At 38.4% G+C, this 16,961-nt stretch overlaps 3 protein-coding genes across 3 annotated transcripts in view; 2 read left to right on the forward strand and 1 right to left on the reverse strand.

Moving 5' to 3' along the window:
- ik (IK cytokine) overlaps positions 1 to 910 on the reverse strand; it is a 30,444-nt gene extending 29,534 nt beyond the window's left edge. Inside the window, exons 1-2 of the mRNA XM_079847089.1 lie at positions 808 to 910; positions 193 to 259 (exon numbers count right to left, since the gene is read on the reverse strand). Coding sequence (XP_079703215.1) covers positions 193 to 259; positions 808 to 823 — 83 coding nt within the window. The 5' untranslated portion in view covers positions 824 to 910. The remainder of the gene's footprint in view (positions 1 to 192; positions 260 to 807) is intronic.
- A 1,054-nt stretch (positions 911 to 1,964) lies between these two features.
- Positions 1,965 to 7,967, forward strand: ndufa2 (NADH:ubiquinone oxidoreductase subunit A2). The gene is made up of 3 exons (XM_079846532.1): positions 1,965 to 2,142; positions 7,615 to 7,721; positions 7,800 to 7,967. Exons 1-3 carry the CDS (start codon positions 2,036 to 2,038, stop codon positions 7,889 to 7,891), a joined length of 306 nt encoding a protein of 101 aa, XP_079702658.1. The 5' UTR covers positions 1,965 to 2,035; the 3' UTR covers positions 7,892 to 7,967.
- Positions 7,968 to 9,770: 1,803 nt separating this feature from the next.
- arsib (arylsulfatase family, member Ib) lies at positions 9,771 to 16,582 on the forward strand. Its single transcript, XM_079898364.1, has 2 exons — positions 9,771 to 10,406; positions 12,951 to 16,582. The coding sequence occupies exons 1-2, from the start codon at positions 10,078 to 10,080 to the stop codon at positions 14,350 to 14,352; spliced, it is 1,731 nt and encodes a 576-aa protein (XP_079754490.1). The 5' UTR covers positions 9,771 to 10,077; the 3' UTR covers positions 14,353 to 16,582.
- Positions 16,583 to 16,961: the final 379 nt, after the last annotated feature.

Genomic DNA, 16,961 nt, shown 5'->3' on the forward strand with positions numbered 1-16,961 from the left:
TGGAGAAGCAAGATCCTATGCATTTTAATGTCATGTGTAAATGCGATTGAATACTGTCACTTTGCTGATGCTTCACTCATTTAAACCACATGAGAGGAAAAAACACCTGAGGTTATTTAGAAATATAAAGATTTAACAAAAGAATGTCCACGTCACTGTATTGATCATCAGCACATTATTAAGAGCACTTACTGTAGCGCTGACCGATGATCTTCCACCTCATGGCCATCAGGAGCCAGAGGATTGGAGTACACCTCGGCTGAAACACACACACATCAAATGTTTGTATACTAATCAGTTGTTAGTTTTAACCTTTAATATCAAAGTAATGTACCAACTGACAGGATTCCCTGTATAGTTTACATCATTAGATGAGAGGTTTTGTCTATCTATGAGATAAACTGACATGTACTATATATGATATACATACAAATGAATCGATATCGAATCGGAATCGGAAGTGAATCGAATCGCAAGCGTGTGAATCGAATCATTCCTCCTAGCGTTACTCGACTCTACAGTGTTGTAAACAGTGAGGGTTTGGCTGCAGGAGCTTTGCTGTATTTAAGTCAATGCGTGCTTTATTTGCACACAGACAATCTTCTTGTATATCTCTCACATATCCTTTAACTTATCAAACGTACACATTATCTTTGAAATCTACACAGAATCACCAACAGTTCCCTGGCGTTATGCAAACGGCACAGGCATGTTCATAAAATGTAACAGCGTATCGATAAGAACATATATGATGTGATTATTCACCCGCACACAGTATAAACTTAATAAACGGTATGTAATACTTACATTCGCGTTCAGGCATGATGAAATTAAACGAGTCGCTCTAAAACGCGACTCGACGCACTTTAATGTTGATAGTAGGTCTCATACAACACACTTCCGGTTATCTGTGTCACGTCGCATCAGCGCCGCCTGTTGACCTGGAGGAGAGCCGATCACACTTAATATTTTTTTACAGTCTATGGTGATAATAATATTAAGCATTACTATCAATAGTTCACCCAAAAAAGATGTTCCTCAAGTTGTTCCAAACCTGAATGTGTTTCTTTGTTCTGTTAAACACAGAAGAAGATCATTTGAAGAGTGTTGGTAAGACAGTGGTGGACCCATTGACTTCCATAGTTTTTGTTGTTGTTGTTGTTGTTGTTGTTGTTTCCATAAATGATGACAGAATCTTTCATTTTTGGGTGAACTATCCCTTTAAAGAGCAACAACAAAAAAAACAAAAAAAACAAAAAAAAAATAGAGTTACAGACACGAAGGTAAAGTTGAGAAAACTATATCTTCTCGTGGATTGAAAGCATTATGATTTCATTATATTGCTATTTATCATCACAACATCACTGTTTGGATTATATGGAGGAAGAAATATAGAATACAGTGTTTAAATGAGGCCATTAAAAGAATTGGACATTCAATGAACAAATTTAAAAGCTCAAGATACATTTCACTCTGCAATGAAGGAAGGTATAGACGTACATCAATAGTAACTTTGCCTATATTTGAAATATAGTGATAACATGAAAGACAGGAAAGAATAAAGAAAAAGCCAGTAAAAATAGGCCCTAATTGTGTTATATGAATGAAGTTTCCGTAGCCTGTTACATTTTTCACAGGCGTTTTGTGTTGTGTTTTAGGGTTAAAGAAAAGTAAAGATTTTTTTCTTACAGTGTATAAAAACTGATTTGAATTTGTGTTGAAGAAGAAGTTGAAGAACAGGGCTTCCATTCTCACAGTTGCAACAATAACTTGAACTGCAATGTACAGGAGTAAATGGGAATCTCAAATCAAAAAGACATCCTAATGATAGTTCACGTAATTATGATTGGATTACTGGATTATGATCATGAGACCGAATCTGTGGAGCATGTCAAAGGGCAAATAAAGACAAATACTGTAAAAAACAAAACAAAAAAAAAAACACATCCAGTTCGGTAGGTGGCGGTAATGCAGATGAAGCGTGTTTGAACCCGCAGAAGAAGAGCTCCACTTCCGGTCGCTGAAGGTGACAGTAATGGCGGCGGCATCAGTGGTTCGCGGGATCGGCTCGAGTCTGTCGAAGAATCTGCGTGAGATCCGCCTGCAGTTGTGCCAGAGATCGGCCGCCAGTCAGGGGACCAGGTGCAGTACTGAGGGCTTTACTAGTGGTGCTTTTTGTTACAGAGTGACTGTTCTGTGCCTATCACTTTTACACTGCATTAATGTATAAATGTAACGTTACATTATAAATATTGTCTGAAATCCTAGTGAACTATATGACAAACCGATTAGCTTCATCCATTGTTATATATATATATATATATATATATAGAGAGAGAGAGAGAGAGAGAGAGAGAGAGAGAGAGAGAGAGAGAGAGAGAGAGATCAGCACTGGCTGCCAAATATGTGTCGATGTGAGACAGCAGGTTAATGTGTGTGTAATGTGTGTGTCTGACCTCAGTGTGTTTCCCTACTGTCCGCCACAGTGACCCTCAGTAAGTAGTGTGTGTGTGTGTATATGTGTATGTTAAAACACTGTGGTAATCAAATGTTCACACATGTTCTAATTTGTTACAATGTTTATTTAAATTTAAGTTATGTTATAATATTTTCTTCAATTATTTTGATGTTTTTTATTATTATTTTATGTATTCCAAGCTTTGGCAATATTGTATTATTCACAGTCAGGCAGAGAGAGAGAGAGAACATGAAATAATGTATAAAAAGATTAAGGACATTTGCATTCCACAAATTAGAGTTAATGAAAATATTCTGTTTCTCAGATTCTTCATCTCTGATATTCTGATGCCAATTTTCCTTTAAAAAAAAAAAAGCCATTAAAAGAACAGATTTTATGCATTATCAGCAGACGTCAAAATTAGTGGTGGACCGATATTAGTTTTTTGATGGCCGATATATAATCTATATAATGTATATTTACTTTAATTAGCATTTAATAAATTATAAATATGAAAATACATTTAAAAAATAAATATTAAAATATACATTAGGCTATACCGGTACTTTAGATTTCATCTTCTTGATTATGCAATCCTATTAGCTTACAGTATTTTTCACACATAAATTAATTATTTAAAAATATATGAATACAATAAAAATGAATAATAATCATATTTTTTTTTAAATAAAGACATGGTAACACTAATTTTACAAACAGGACACAGTGAAAATGGCATCACATCATTGCGGCACCTCTTTTCACCCTCTGTCTGAATGCTCTGTTTTAGTTTATAAGACCCGCCTTCCTGAAAGATTACTCTGCTCTGATTGGCCAGATGACCCCTCTGTTGTGATTGGTCTACCGCGTCGGAAAACCACAACTGACAAATATCAGCTCCTGAAGCTTCATGAGGCACTGTGAAGCTATATAGCGATGTAACAATGTATCGTTTCACAATATATCGCAATGCAAAAATGCAACAATATGTATCGTTGTGGATAGTGACAATATGTATTGTGGATAATTCAACCAAAATAAAAATTTCTGTGTGAGGAAAAAAATTAAAGTTTAGTTTTAGTGTCAGTACTACATTAAACTACTATATATAATGTTGAATATAATGTATAATAATGCGCTGGGGGAATATGTGTGTGTCCTGATAATGCCAGATGTCTGATGTTACCAGTAAAAGTGTCCTACATTATTTTATATCTAGTCAGTGACAGAGAATATTCATCTACAATAATTCAGTATTTTCGGCTTCAGAATCATGAATATTGTTATTCTGGTGTCTCTATTGTCCTGTGCTTTGGGTTTCAGCACCAAGTCCAAGCCTGTTCATTTACACTCACAATGTTATATCAAATTTTACATTTTAGGCTAATCGCGAGTACATTTTTTGTTAACCTTTTATCACATGTCTTAGAGTATCGCAATAATATGGTGTCGTGAGTTCAGTATCGTGATATGTATCGAGTTGTGGCATGAGGGTATCGTAACACCCCTAGTAAGGACGTTATGGCGTTGGTTTTGGCGTATCAGTTCGAGCCCGAGTCCATTTATGACAGTCAAGAAGAACCAGCTGATCCACCCAAACCACACTCGCCGGACGCTTCACAGCTGTCACTCTTTCTGTGAGACTGCTCTTCAGGTCTTCACAGTCACTCCAACTAGACTCTGTGGGGGGTCGAATTTATATAATATATACGTTTTTCATTTATCGTCTTTTAAAAGGCATCTGAAATAATAAACTAAGAGCAATGTAGTGTTGTCAAAAATATTCATTTTTCTATACATATTGATACTGAAATATCAGAAACGCTTCCAATACTAATTTTATACAGGATAGATACATGATACCAGCTGCTCTCTCTTTCTCTCTCTCTCTCTCTCTCTCTCTCTCTCTCTATTCTCTCTCTTCTCTTTGTCTCTCTCTCTCTTCTCTCTCTTCTCTCTCTCTCTCTCTCTTCTCTCTGTCTCTCTCTCTCTCTTCTCTCTGTCTCTCTCTCTCTTCTCTCTCTGTCTCTCTCTCTCTTCTCTCTCTTCTCTCTGTCTCTCTCTCTCTCTGTCTCTCTCTCTCTCTCTCTCTCTCTCTCTCTCTCTCTGTCTCTTTCTCTGTCTCTCTCTCTCATCTCTCCGACAGCGAGTGACACAAACCCGCCTCCATTCACTCACTCGTTTCATTTCCTCCTGATGAATATTGTTGCTGTTACAGGGTTATGTTACAATTATGTTACGCATAATTTTACTCATTCCCGCAGATTTTGTTCTCAAACCCAAAGTCCACGCACATAAAGCCGCCTCTCAGTACTAACTGAGTTTTTCACTGCTCATTGTACTTAAACAGTCGACTACACACAAAATTATGTCAAAATGCCGGTCTTGGCGAGTATTCACGTAAACACAGTCAGTCTAGAAAGAAAACGCATGTGTAACAGTATAATGGATCGGTGCGTCAGGTCTTAAAGTGACAGCAGCCTAATAAACCTGCACTGTAAAAATGAATACGCTATATCTAATCAATAAAATTGTGGCAACAGATTACAACAAGCAATATTATTAATTAAATTTAACAAATTAGAATTGAGTAATAATTAATCAAATTAATTCCTTAAAAGTTAACTATTTAAAATGAGTAAAATTTACAAAAAAAATTTTTATTGCCAACATTGAAGACACCTGATGTTAACAAGCAGAATCACTGAAGGAGAAAACCGTCATTTTAAGTCACCATTATGGTGATCAATGTTTGTTTTAATTGGGCTCTTGACCTTAAATCATTGACTTTAGATGTTGTTTGGCTGCTGTACCTGAGTTATAACAGCCAGATGAACAAAGAGAAAAGGTGATCTGATGGTGTTGGTTGTAGGGGTGTGACGGTTAGTATATAACCGTGAGACCGATGGTTATAGTTGAACACCGTCATTAGATCTCTATAACCGCCAAAACCGTGTTATTAAAATATTTTTTACAAACATTTTTTATCATAGAGAATGTTTAAATACTAATTAAAAACAAATGTTATCAGTCTGTGTCATTAATGGTCTACATCGTTTCCAACTGTATTTGATTCTTTGCCAAGTGCCCCTTGACCGACCGCCAATCATTTGAGATAGAAATAAAAGCTATATAGTGATGTGCCATCATTATGAGATGTATTAAACAAATGAAAAACATTTGCAATAATAAACATTAGCAATGAACATTTGCAATCGGGAGACATGGTTTTTACCACTTAATGAAGTTTTGTTTTGTAAATCGTCAGACATGATTTTTACCACTTCATTAAGTTTTGCTTTTTGGAAAACCTTTCTTTAAAGCGAATTTCGTTTTGTACAAATTGTATCTTAATTTTAATAAATGTTTCATCAACCAATTGCATGTATTTAATAAAAAAAATAATAAAAGCAAATATAGGAGACAATATAATAACCGTGACATTGAGGCTCCGATGCGCCGCGTTCACTTGCATTGCATTGTGAAGTTGAACTAGAGCGCATCTCATCGTAAATGAATGAATCTCAGCGTAGGCCTATGCCTCATACATTAGCATTAAATATCTTTGCTGCATCCTTTCTAGAACAGACAAGGGCTTTCTTGCGGCTCGCATCAGCAGAGCATTGCATCGTCCATAGACCGCAAAACACTCAGCGGATGGCGGGCGGGTGCGGCTTTGAAATTTGGTCAAAAAACGTTGGTGCGGATGATGAGTTTTGTGATGCGGTTGCGGATGAACTAATACCCCATCCGCGTATCTCTATTGATAACAACATTGAACACTAGCCTACACAAATATTAATTTTATTCAAAATAAGTTGTCCTATAAGAGACGAACGTCGCAAAAACTTCAATGAAAGGTTTTTATGTAGGCACACACAGACATCAAGAATTTGCGTATGAATCTCAGCAATGGTGACAAACAGATCACCGCTGATCATAAGCTCATTATTTATTCATGCAGCAATGTATGATGGGAGCCATGAATGAGTTTTGATTGGTGGCACCCAGAATGCACTGCAACATGCTTTATAATTGTCACCATTGTTGAGATTCACAGGCTGATTATTGATGTCTGTGTGTCTAAAAACTAAATCAAAACAAAAAAAAAATGTTTTTGTATATGAGACATGTTTAAGAAATCTTTGGATTACATTGTAAAAGTTCAAAATATTATGCTGTGCAAGAACAGTGCTGCTATTAAAAACCTAAATTGGTAAATTAGGTTCCCAAGTAAATTGGGATCTATATGAGTTCAGAGATTCAAATGATTGTGAAATAACGATTATGTTAAAACACAACCAAAACCATCAGATCACCTTTTCTCTTTGTTCATCTGGCTGTTATAACTCAGGTACAGCAGCCAAACAAAATCTAAAGTCAATGATTTAAGGTCAAGAGCCCAACTAAAACACACACTGATCCCCATAATGGTGACTTAAAATTACGGTTTTCTCCTTCTGTGATTCTGCTTGTTAACATCAGGTGTCTTCAATGTTGGCAATAAAAAAAAAATTGTTGTAAATTTTACTCATTTTAAATGGATAACTTTCAAGGAATGAATTTGATTAATTATTACTCATTTCTAATTTGTTAAATTTAATTAATAATATTGCTTGTAATCTGTTGCCACAATTTTATTGATTAGATATAGCGTATTCATTTTTACAGTGTGCTGCCAAATTATAATAAAATATTAAAAATATCTATATGGCAGTTTTTCCCTATGGTATCGATCGATGTCAAATGTGTGTCCAGTAAAAATACTGAGTGGCTAGTAACTTTGGAAAACCACTAGTCACAGTGACTGGAGAGCAAAAAGGTAAAATAATAATATTAAAAAAGGATAGTAAGTCCCCTTTAATAATGGCCTGGTGTGGTCGAGTCCTATCCACAGTAAATGCCCCTGCTCTGAGCTTGCACCACACATGTTGATGATTGGTCTGTACTGCGCAGTTCAGACAGATAGCGCAGGTTATTTCTGGTTTTGAAGTGTGGCATTTAGTCACAGTCTGGATCCCTCTATTGACTTGTTGCGCTCTTCTGAGAGAGATGAAGGGATTGTGTGTGCGCCTATAAACCAGCCTGACCATTTTTAAGTTCAACATGTCTCATTCTGTTTTGCTAATTCTTATTTGTTGATGTTGTTATTTTAGGGATTTTATCGAGCAGCATTATGTGACATTAAAGAAGGCAAACCCTGAGTTTCCCATCCTGATCCGAGAGTGCTCTGGAGTTCAGCCCATGCTGTGGGGTCGATATGGTAAGAAAACACAACTAAAGCATATTCATACAATGAGCATATACACATAATGATGCATCATCTCTCTCTCTGCCTTAGGTTTTGGTAAAGAACACAGCGTTTCACTGGACAACATGAGCGCCGACCAAGTGGCCAAAGCACTTGAAACTGTAGTAAATGCAAAATCCTAATTAAGCCTCATAATGTAAAATGTTGTAAATGTTATGCGTGTCACAAATGGAAAATAAATGTACATTCTTGGATTTATTTATTTTTTCTGAAGCCTTTGCCATGTGTGTGGATTTCCCATTGACCCAAAATATTTCCAGTAATCATAAATGAGTTCATTGTTCATGCTAGCCTGGTAACAAAACAACCATATGCATAAGGATATTTGAGATCCAAACTAGCAAACTTTCATAGCCTGTTCTCCAAACGACTGAATGGGACTACATTCCCAAATACAGTGTGAGAAAGTAGAACCTATATGCCTATTATATTAAGTTATCATTAGTAGGTTTCATCCTAAAACTTTTTTTTGGAGTGATTGTGTGAACGTCCCCTTTGTTTCTTTTGCATATTTCCTGCACCTATATTTACTGTTCATTACTGTCATAAAGGCCCTGTTTACACCGTTTTGGTCACAAGTGGATGTCATTCCTGTTTACACCTGGTGTTTTAATCCATCTCTTTTGTCCACTTTCAACCTCTTCTGTCCTGATTTCTTCGAGGGGAGGGTCTATGGGCGGGGAAATTAATGGGGGGGGGTGTCAGATCTTTCGATCTAATGGACGAAATAAGTTTGCGCAATTTACATGTGAACACGACCGGAGATGATGGAAAAACACACGGAGACCATCAGCTTTCTTTTCTGCTCTGAAGCCACAAAACCAGCCGAACGCTGTGAGTGTGTGTTAGAAATCAGGAATGCTGAGAGAACATTGTGCTTGGTACATTTTTCATCTTCAAACCAAACTTGTGTCTCCAGCTGATAAAGTTTAAACCCCGTCTGGCTAGATCTCTTCTCATAATGTTGACTCATTATTCAGTAGACGGAGAGAAGACAGTCTTTTAGTGGCTGTTTGAACACAATCGATCACATGAGCGTTTACACTAAAGCAATCCGGTCGAATGTGTTTTCAACTCCCTCTGGAAGTGGTGAAAGTGGACGAGCTCAAAACGTTTTAGACCTAAACTGTTTTTTACAGAACAGACAATCTATGATGAAGCGGCATTTTAAAACTCAATATCTGAAAGTTTTCCATCCTCATATAAACTGTCAACTCTATTTTCAGTGAACCGTATTTGTGATATTAACATCATTCTGACATACTTAGAAGTAGAAGGTGAACACAACTTGTATACAACACTTTTTAAATTATTTTTTGTCTGTCCAATTTTCATATTATGCCACTGCATAAGCTAAAATTATGTAATTTTACTGTCAGAAAAACAACATTTCTCTTTGGTGGGACATGACTTGATTGAATCTTTCTTAAGCCTTTCCACATCTAAAAGGAATTTTTTATATTATATTGTCACTCAATTATTTTTAGAGACTGGTTGATGTGTATTAACAGGTTTAATTTGTTGGGCCACTGCCATTTTTATAATACTCGTTAAACTTTTAGTTTTATTACTTTGTTAAGAGGTGAATGAATGATAAAATGTTGACAATGACTGTTTGTATAAAACAAATAGAAGTTTTATATGAGGCACAATCATAAAAGAACAGTTACATGACAATGACTAACAATATCTTTTAATGCATGGCTTGGAGCAAATGTATGCTGGGTGGCCTGGCTCAAGATTTTGCTTTAGTGTAATTTTCGGGACAACTAGGGCCGGATTCGGGACAACAGCTTAGATTTCGGGACTGTCCCGAATTTTTCGGGACGTCTGGTCACCCTAGCTGTAAACTCCATCTTAATTGTCTGTTTTCAGATCATCCGCGCTTCTTCAGCAGAGTAGAGAGAGCGCATGGTTGCCAGATACTATTGAAAAGACCTGGTAGAAAACGTGTTTTTTTAACAGAAAAGCTCTGACTGGGGGTTTAAATCATTGAAATCTGGCAACCGTAAGCATGAACACTCGTAAAAACAGTCTGTAATGTGTTGTCTCCTCCTTTATTCGACAAAACAAGTAGTTTTGGTGAAGCTTTTATTTTTTTTAAACACATTTCAGTCTCGTCTTTTTTCGTCAACGATATTTGCATAGTCCCAGTTAGCGTTTATTGACGTGGTGTCGTCTCTCATCGTCTTGTCTTAGTCAGGGGGGGAAAAAAGGTTGTCAACGCACATTTTTCGCCATAGTTTTCGTTAACGAAATTAACACTGAAAGCAAAGCCCGAAGATTTTCTCCTCTTCTCTCTGACCCGATGAGTGCGCTGTTCGGGTTGCAGCTCTTTTCGAGGTGGATGGCATTATGTTTGCTCTTCGGAGTCTTCCTCGGTCTCCAAACTTCTGCGTCGTCTTCCAGTGGCTTGAGATCGAGCCGAGAGGACATCACTACAGCTTTCAGACCCAGACAGCCTCCACACATCATCTTCATCCTGACAGATGACCAGGGTTTCAATGACATCGGGTATCACAGTCGGGACGTCCGAAGCCCGACGCTGGACAAACTGGCGTCCGAGGGAGTGCGACTGGAGAACTACTACGTGCAACCGCTGTGCACCCCGTCCCGCAGCCAACTCATCACAGGCAGGTCATTCACACAATACTTTAATAAGAACTCACAGAATTTACGCGCTTTTTTAGAGATTCAACTAAAATCAGAATCTAAAATCAGGTTATAAAAACAGATAATGTTGTAAAAATCCAAGTAAACCTTACAGATCAGGGTTTGATCAATGTTTTTCATGTTTGTTTAATGAACCATTTACAATTATTGCACATGCACATGTGGACCAGTCCTGTACACACTAACAGTTTACAGGCTAAGGTCATGTTTACAATAACTTAAGACACTAAAGAGACCTTTCTGCTGACTCTGAAAAACAGATGCACCGGCAGGTCATTCACCTCATCACCTCTTTCACTTCACACAATACTTTCGGTAACACTTTACAACTTATTAACATTAGTGACCTTAACATGAACTAGAATTACCAATACTTCTTCAGCATTTATTAATCATAGTTCATATTAATTTCAACATTTAGCCTAGTAAAATCCAAAGGTTGTATTTGTTAACATTATTTAATGCACTGTGAACTAACATGAACAAACAATGAACAGCTGGGTTTTTATAACTAACATTAACAAAGATTGATAAATACTGTAACAAATGTATTTCTCATTGTTAGTTCATGTTAATACATTAATGTTAACTAATGAACCTTATTGTAAAGTGTTACCATACTTTTAATAATACACAGAAATTACGCGTTTTCTTAAAATGAAAGAGGTTCACTGAAATCAGAATATAAAAGGGTTATAAAAACTCCTTTATTTTAGGGTACTGTATTTTAAAGATAATTTAGTAAAAATCCAAGTAAACCTTACAGATCTTTATTGGAAAGGGTTTGATCAATGTTTTTCATGTTTGTTTAATGAACCATAAACAATTGCAATTATTGATTTACTCACCCTCAAGTCATCCTAGGTGTGTATGACATTCTTCTTTCAGACAAATACAATCAGAGTTATATTTAAAAATTTCCTGGCTCTTCCAAGCTTTATAATGGCAGTGAATGGCTCTATATTTTTTGTCCATCATAGTGCATCTATCCATGATAAAAGTGCTCCACACTGCTCCGGGGGGTTAATAAAGGCCTTCTGAAGTGAGGCGATGTGTTTGTGTAAGAAAAATATCCATATTTAAAACTTTATCAAATACAATAACTAGCTTCCAGCTGTAACCCTTGACCCGACGCACAAAATAATATCGAATGTGGAAGCGCAGAGGATAGAGCAAAACAAAACACCAGTCACGAATTAGAATTAGTCTAAGTCTAAAACGACAATTTTTAAAGAGAAATGTGGGAGGAGCTTGAGTTTGGTGACCAGCCCTGCTTGCTTGAACCGCTAGAGGCGTCAAAGCTTACGATACTCCTACATCCTTCGTCATTCATCATCAAGTGTTACTCTTTTGGCTTAAGTCAACATGTTGGCTGTCTGCCGGAAGCTAAAAAAAAAAAGCATAAAAAATAAACCTTCATCTGACGATAAAAAATGACAAATGAGTTGACAAAGACTGACGGAGTTGTAGCGGTACAGTACGTCTCATGCTGGGTCTCCAGTTGCTCACAGAATACAAGAATCTGGTTAGGTTGAGCGTAATGATAAGCATTATTATGTGCTGCCCTGTAGAGGAAACAGAAATGTTGCCAATGTGAATCCTATTCTCTTAACGAGATATGGGTGAGTTTTGGGTATAACGTGAAATAAAACAATCAGAGTCTCATCTCTAATTCCCTTTAAAAGCCAGTTGCGCTCGTGATTTGCTATTTACATGGCGGAATTTGCAAGCGTAAAAAAAAGAATGTTTCTCTAGCGAGGAAACGGATCTGCTCGTGCATGAGGTTAAAGCTGTGTGTGTGTGTTAAAGCGCAAGCAGACCATCTACAGGACAAGCCGGATTCCACCATATCTTTATGTACACAATAATAATCTTTTACATTGTAATCCTTTATTTTAAATATTTGGCATGTTTGTGTGCTGCTGCTGCGCGTGCTGCCCTGTGTGTGTAATAAGCAGGGTGTACGCGCGTTGTGGACCCGCCTAAAGGAGCATATTACTATTGCGCCCTTTAAATAACAAAAAAAATACTGCGCCACTGACCAACTGAAGCCTGGTCTAAAGTCAATGGCGCAGTATTTTTTTTGTTATTTAAAGGGCGCAATAGTAATATGCTCCTTTAGGCGGGTCCACAACGCGCGTACACCCTGCTTATTACAGTGTATTTCAGGTGCCTCAAAATAGCAACGCGCCAACAATGCGCCAGAACACACCTCGTTTTCAGACCAGCAGCTCATGGGCGCACAGATGGGCGCAAATGCATTTGCTATTTAAACAACGTGGTGCAGGACGTGAAAATCATGACTGCGTCAGGCTGAAACTAGCAAAAAACACTTGAGTCGCGCCTGACGCCGTATTGCGCCGGGTGTATGATAGGGCCCATAGAAAGTAAATAGGGTCAGATTTAAGTTCATGTCAACCTTAAAACCGGGTGTAAAAAGCTTATTGTTTCAATTCTTGCTTTTTCTCTCTTTCCGAGCATTAAGAATGTATTTATGCTTTCTTTTAGATATCAAATTCACACCGGCCTCCAGCACTCCATCATCAGACCACGTCAACCCAACTGCCTCCCTCTGGATGCGGTCACGCTCCCTCAACGCTTGCAGGAGGCTGGCTACTCCACTCACATGGTGGGCAAGTGGCATTTGGGCTTCTATCGGAAAGACTGTTTGCCCACACGTCGTGGATTTCACACCTACTTCGGTTCATTGACTGGCAGTGTGGACTATTATACGTATGGCTCATGTGACGGCAAGTCATTGTGTGGCTTTGACCTCCACGAAGGTGAGTCAGTGGCATGGGGGAGAGGGGGGAAGTACTCAACTCACCTCTACACCCAGAGAGTGCGCAAAATCTTAGCAACGCACGACTCAAGCAGTCAGCCTCTTTTTATCTTCCTTTCCCTTCAGGCAGTGCATACACCTCTAAACCCTCCCAAAGAATACATCTATCCGTTTCGCCGCATGGGCAACGTTCCCCGCAGGAAATACGCAGCCATGGTTTCCATCGTCGACGAGGCGGTCCGAAACATAACTTACGCGCTGCGCAAATATGGCTTCTACCGCAATAGCGTCGTCATCTTCTCCACTGATAATGGAGCCCAGCCGCTCACAGGGGGCAGTAACTGGCCCCTACGAGGGTGCAAGGGAACATATTGGGAAGGTGGTATTAGAGGCGTGGGTTTCGTGCACAGTCCCTTGATACGCCATCGAAGAAGGGTCAGCAGAGCCCTTATTCACATTACTGACTGGTATCCAACTCTTGTTGGACTTGCTGGGGGGAATGTGTCACAGTATCAGGGATTAGATGGGTTTGATGTTTGGCCTACCATTAGTGAAGGGAAGGAATCTCCACGACTGGAAATTCTTCACAACATCGACCCTCTCCACCGGCGCAGTCGGGGCTCATTTAAGGAGGGCCATGGACTGTGGGACACAACCGTGCAAGCGGCCATTAGAGTCGGTGACTGGAAACTCTTGACGGGCGACCCTGGACATGGGGATTGGGTGCCACCCCAGGTTCTCACAAACTTTCCTAGCAGCTGGTGGAACCTGGAGCGACGGACTGGAGAAAAAAGGAAATCGCTTTGGCTTTTCAATGTTACGGGCGACCCTTGTGAACGCCATGACCTTGCAGTGCACAGGCCTGATGTTGTCAAGGAGCTACTGGCACGTCTAGTATTGTACAATCGCACAGCAATACCTGTTCGCTACCCGCCAGACGATACCCGTGCCGACCCTAGTCTGAATGGAGGTGCTTGGAGACCTTGGGTTGGTGAAGGTGAAGAGGAGGAAAACTGGGATGGGATTTATTACAAGAGAGGAAAGAATCGCAAAAGAAAATGTAGGCTCTGCAAGTTACAATCTTTCTTCAAGAAGTTTAATTTAAAGATCATGTCAAAACAGATATAAGACTCTTCTGTTATTTAACATCACTTACAATAACTTAACTTAAAGGTGACATATTATGCCCCTTTTCACAAGATGCAATATAACTAGATGGTATCCCCTGAATGTGTCTGAATGTTTTGAACCCAAAATATATTAAACGAGATCTGTACATCACACTTTTTTTTTTAGGACATAAGCTGAGCTCATTAGGAAACTTGTGTCATCAAGACATGAGTGTTGTGTCTGCCTGAGAAATTGATTTGAATGGTTGATCAGTAGTTGTCAGATGTCAGCTTTGTATTCAAGAACAACGGCAAATTGCTCAATTTAATGCTAAGATTCAGATTCAGCTGTGTAGGAGAACTTTTCTATAGATTGGAAAGACAATGTAGTTGTTTTTCAGTGCACTCAGAGCTGCTCTTTTGAGAATCTCACTCGTCTCCTTTGCAAAGTTTTATTCTCTCACAGACACAATTGGTCTCTTTTGCAAGTTTAGTGCAGTTTCGGTCACAATATTGGTTTCTCCTTTTGGTCTCTCTCAACCCATGCACAGAAACACCCACATTCACACAGTCTTATTCAGATTTACCACACAAATACACACACAGATGAGATTTATGTGATCTTTCTCACACTTGGAGTTCAACCCTTAAGAGTTGGGGTACTCGAACTGGGGGTACCCAATTTTGAATGAACTTGGACTTGTCACGCACTCGGGTGAATTTGTACTCGGACTTGACACGGACTCAGACATTTTAGACTCAGAAAATATCCCGAGTACAGTCGAGTCCGGTCACTGGAGGACACATTATTATTAAAAAACGAAATGAAACTCCTTGTGTTGTTTCAGTGTTTCAGCGGATTGTAGCCAATCACAGACATGTACATAAGCGCATGAATGCAGTGGCCAATCAGAGGCGTTTTAGAGTCACGATGCGGAGAATTCGCTCAAAATGTATGTTCAGAATCATTACGAGCTTTATCCTTTCGCAAATCCCCTCATTAACAACAGAGTCTAGACGCGATGTAAATAAGAGATTCACTGTGCAGTGCAGACAACTTCAGTGTTTATGACGAGAGTTTTAGTGAGAGTGCAGAACGCGGTAAGTCATGGCTTAAAGGGAGCGCTATTGATCTAAATAATAGTTTTGTTTTTCATGCTTCTAGAAGACCAGTTGTTACGTTCACATTGTAAATTATAAAGAGTGATAACTGCATTTAAATGTGGGAGTGAATCCGCTAAATTTGAGTCCTTTGAGTCATGAAATAACGTGATAACCATAGCAACATTTTGGTTTCTAGTAATGTTATGATTTTTGTTACATTTACACTTTAGTCTTAAGTTTACATACACCTTGCAGAAGCTCCAAAATCTTATTTTTATATTTTGTAATAAGAAGGATCATAAAAACATTGTTTCTATTTAGTACTGCCCTGAAAAAGTTTTTTCACATAACAGATGTTTAATAGCCTAGTCCACAAGACATAAGACAAACCCAAAATACAAGACAAATTACATAGACTTGATTTTTAATATTGTGTGTCATAACCTGAAGTATCCACAACTGTTTTTTGTTGTTGTTGTTGTTGTTGTTGTTGTTTTGTAATGGTTGTTCATGAGTCCCTTGTTTGTCCCGAACACTTAAACTGCTCAATAGTCTTCAGAAAAATCCTCCAGCTCCTGCTCATTCTTTGCTTTTCCAGCATCCTCTGCATATTTGACTCCTTTCCAGCAGTGATTGTATGATTTTGAGATCCATCTTTTCACACTGGGACTCAAACACAACTATTACAAACCCTGCAATCATTCAGTGATGCTCAAGGAGGAAGCATCCGTTTAGAGCCAGGGGGTGTAAACTTTGAACTGGATCATTTATACATTGCAATCCTTTTGTTAAGGTTAAAACATTATTTTAAGAGCTCAGTGTTGAGACTTTTCTCCGGAATTTGATTGACAGGCGATCTGACCAATCATAATGTACAGATATCCACCATTTTTGTCTGACAAACAAACCAAACCAGTTAGTAGATTAAAGTCAGTGGACTTGAACTTGAAAAATTGTGTGTATTGATTTCTTTTTGCAGTTCTGGTGTTCATTCATGTTTAATTCGTGCTGTAACCAGAAGAGATTATCAGTTCACGTGCTGCTTGAACTGAGGCCCTACACATTAAAGCACCACAAAACAGTATTTATTGTTTGAATTTCATAAAAATTAAAAAATGTGAAAGCTGAGACTTTCTTGTCTGTTGGCACATTGTCAGTGTCCTCTTTGCTCCGCAATATATTTTTCACTGTGTGAGAACATGATGTGTGGAGTGAGAGCGGAATGGCTTGTCGGACGTAGCAACAGTAACTAAGAGGGGCGGGTCTTTGTGAATGGTCAATTTCAAATCATTTAAGTCTTTGTGGACTCGGGCGGACTCGACTCGGATGTTAAGGACTTGGACTCGACTCGGACAGGAGGACTCGGACCCAACACTAATAAGCCTATTTTTATTGCAATTTCTTTTAAACATTCTTTTATTCAATCAATCATCAAAATAATTGCCAGATACAAAGGGTCTACCACACTCAGCTACCAAGATAATCAATAACGACAGCCCTAGGGTGAACTCCAGAAACGAAGGG

Source organism: Squalius cephalus (assembly GCF_949319135.1).
Source record: "Squalius cephalus genome assembly, chromosome: 17".
Lineage (NCBI taxonomy): Eukaryota > Metazoa > Chordata > Actinopteri > Cypriniformes > Leuciscidae > Squalius > Squalius cephalus.

What these genes read in the sequence shown, in the direction of transcription:
- ndufa2 (XM_079846532.1), top strand. Translation starts at nt 2,036, where the DNA reads ATGGCGGCGGCATCAGTGGTTCGCGGGATCGGCTCGAGTCTGTCGAAG. An exon ending in GCCGCCAGTCAGGGGACCAG is followed by an intron (nt 2,143 to 7,614) that starts GTGCAGTACTGA and finishes TTGTTATTTTAG; the next exon opens with GGATTTTATCGAGCAGCATT. An exon ending in CATGCTGTGGGGTCGATATG is followed by an intron (nt 7,722 to 7,799) that starts GTAAGAAAACAC and finishes TCTCTGCCTTAG; the next exon opens with GTTTTGGTAAAGAACACAGC.
- arsib (XM_079898364.1), top strand. Translation starts at nt 10,078, where the DNA reads ATGAGTGCGCTGTTCGGGTTGCAGCTCTTTTCGAGGTGGATGGCATTA. An exon ending in AGCCAACTCATCACAGGCAG is followed by an intron (nt 10,407 to 12,950) that starts GTCATTCACACA and finishes GCTTTCTTTTAG; the next exon opens with ATATCAAATTCACACCGGCC.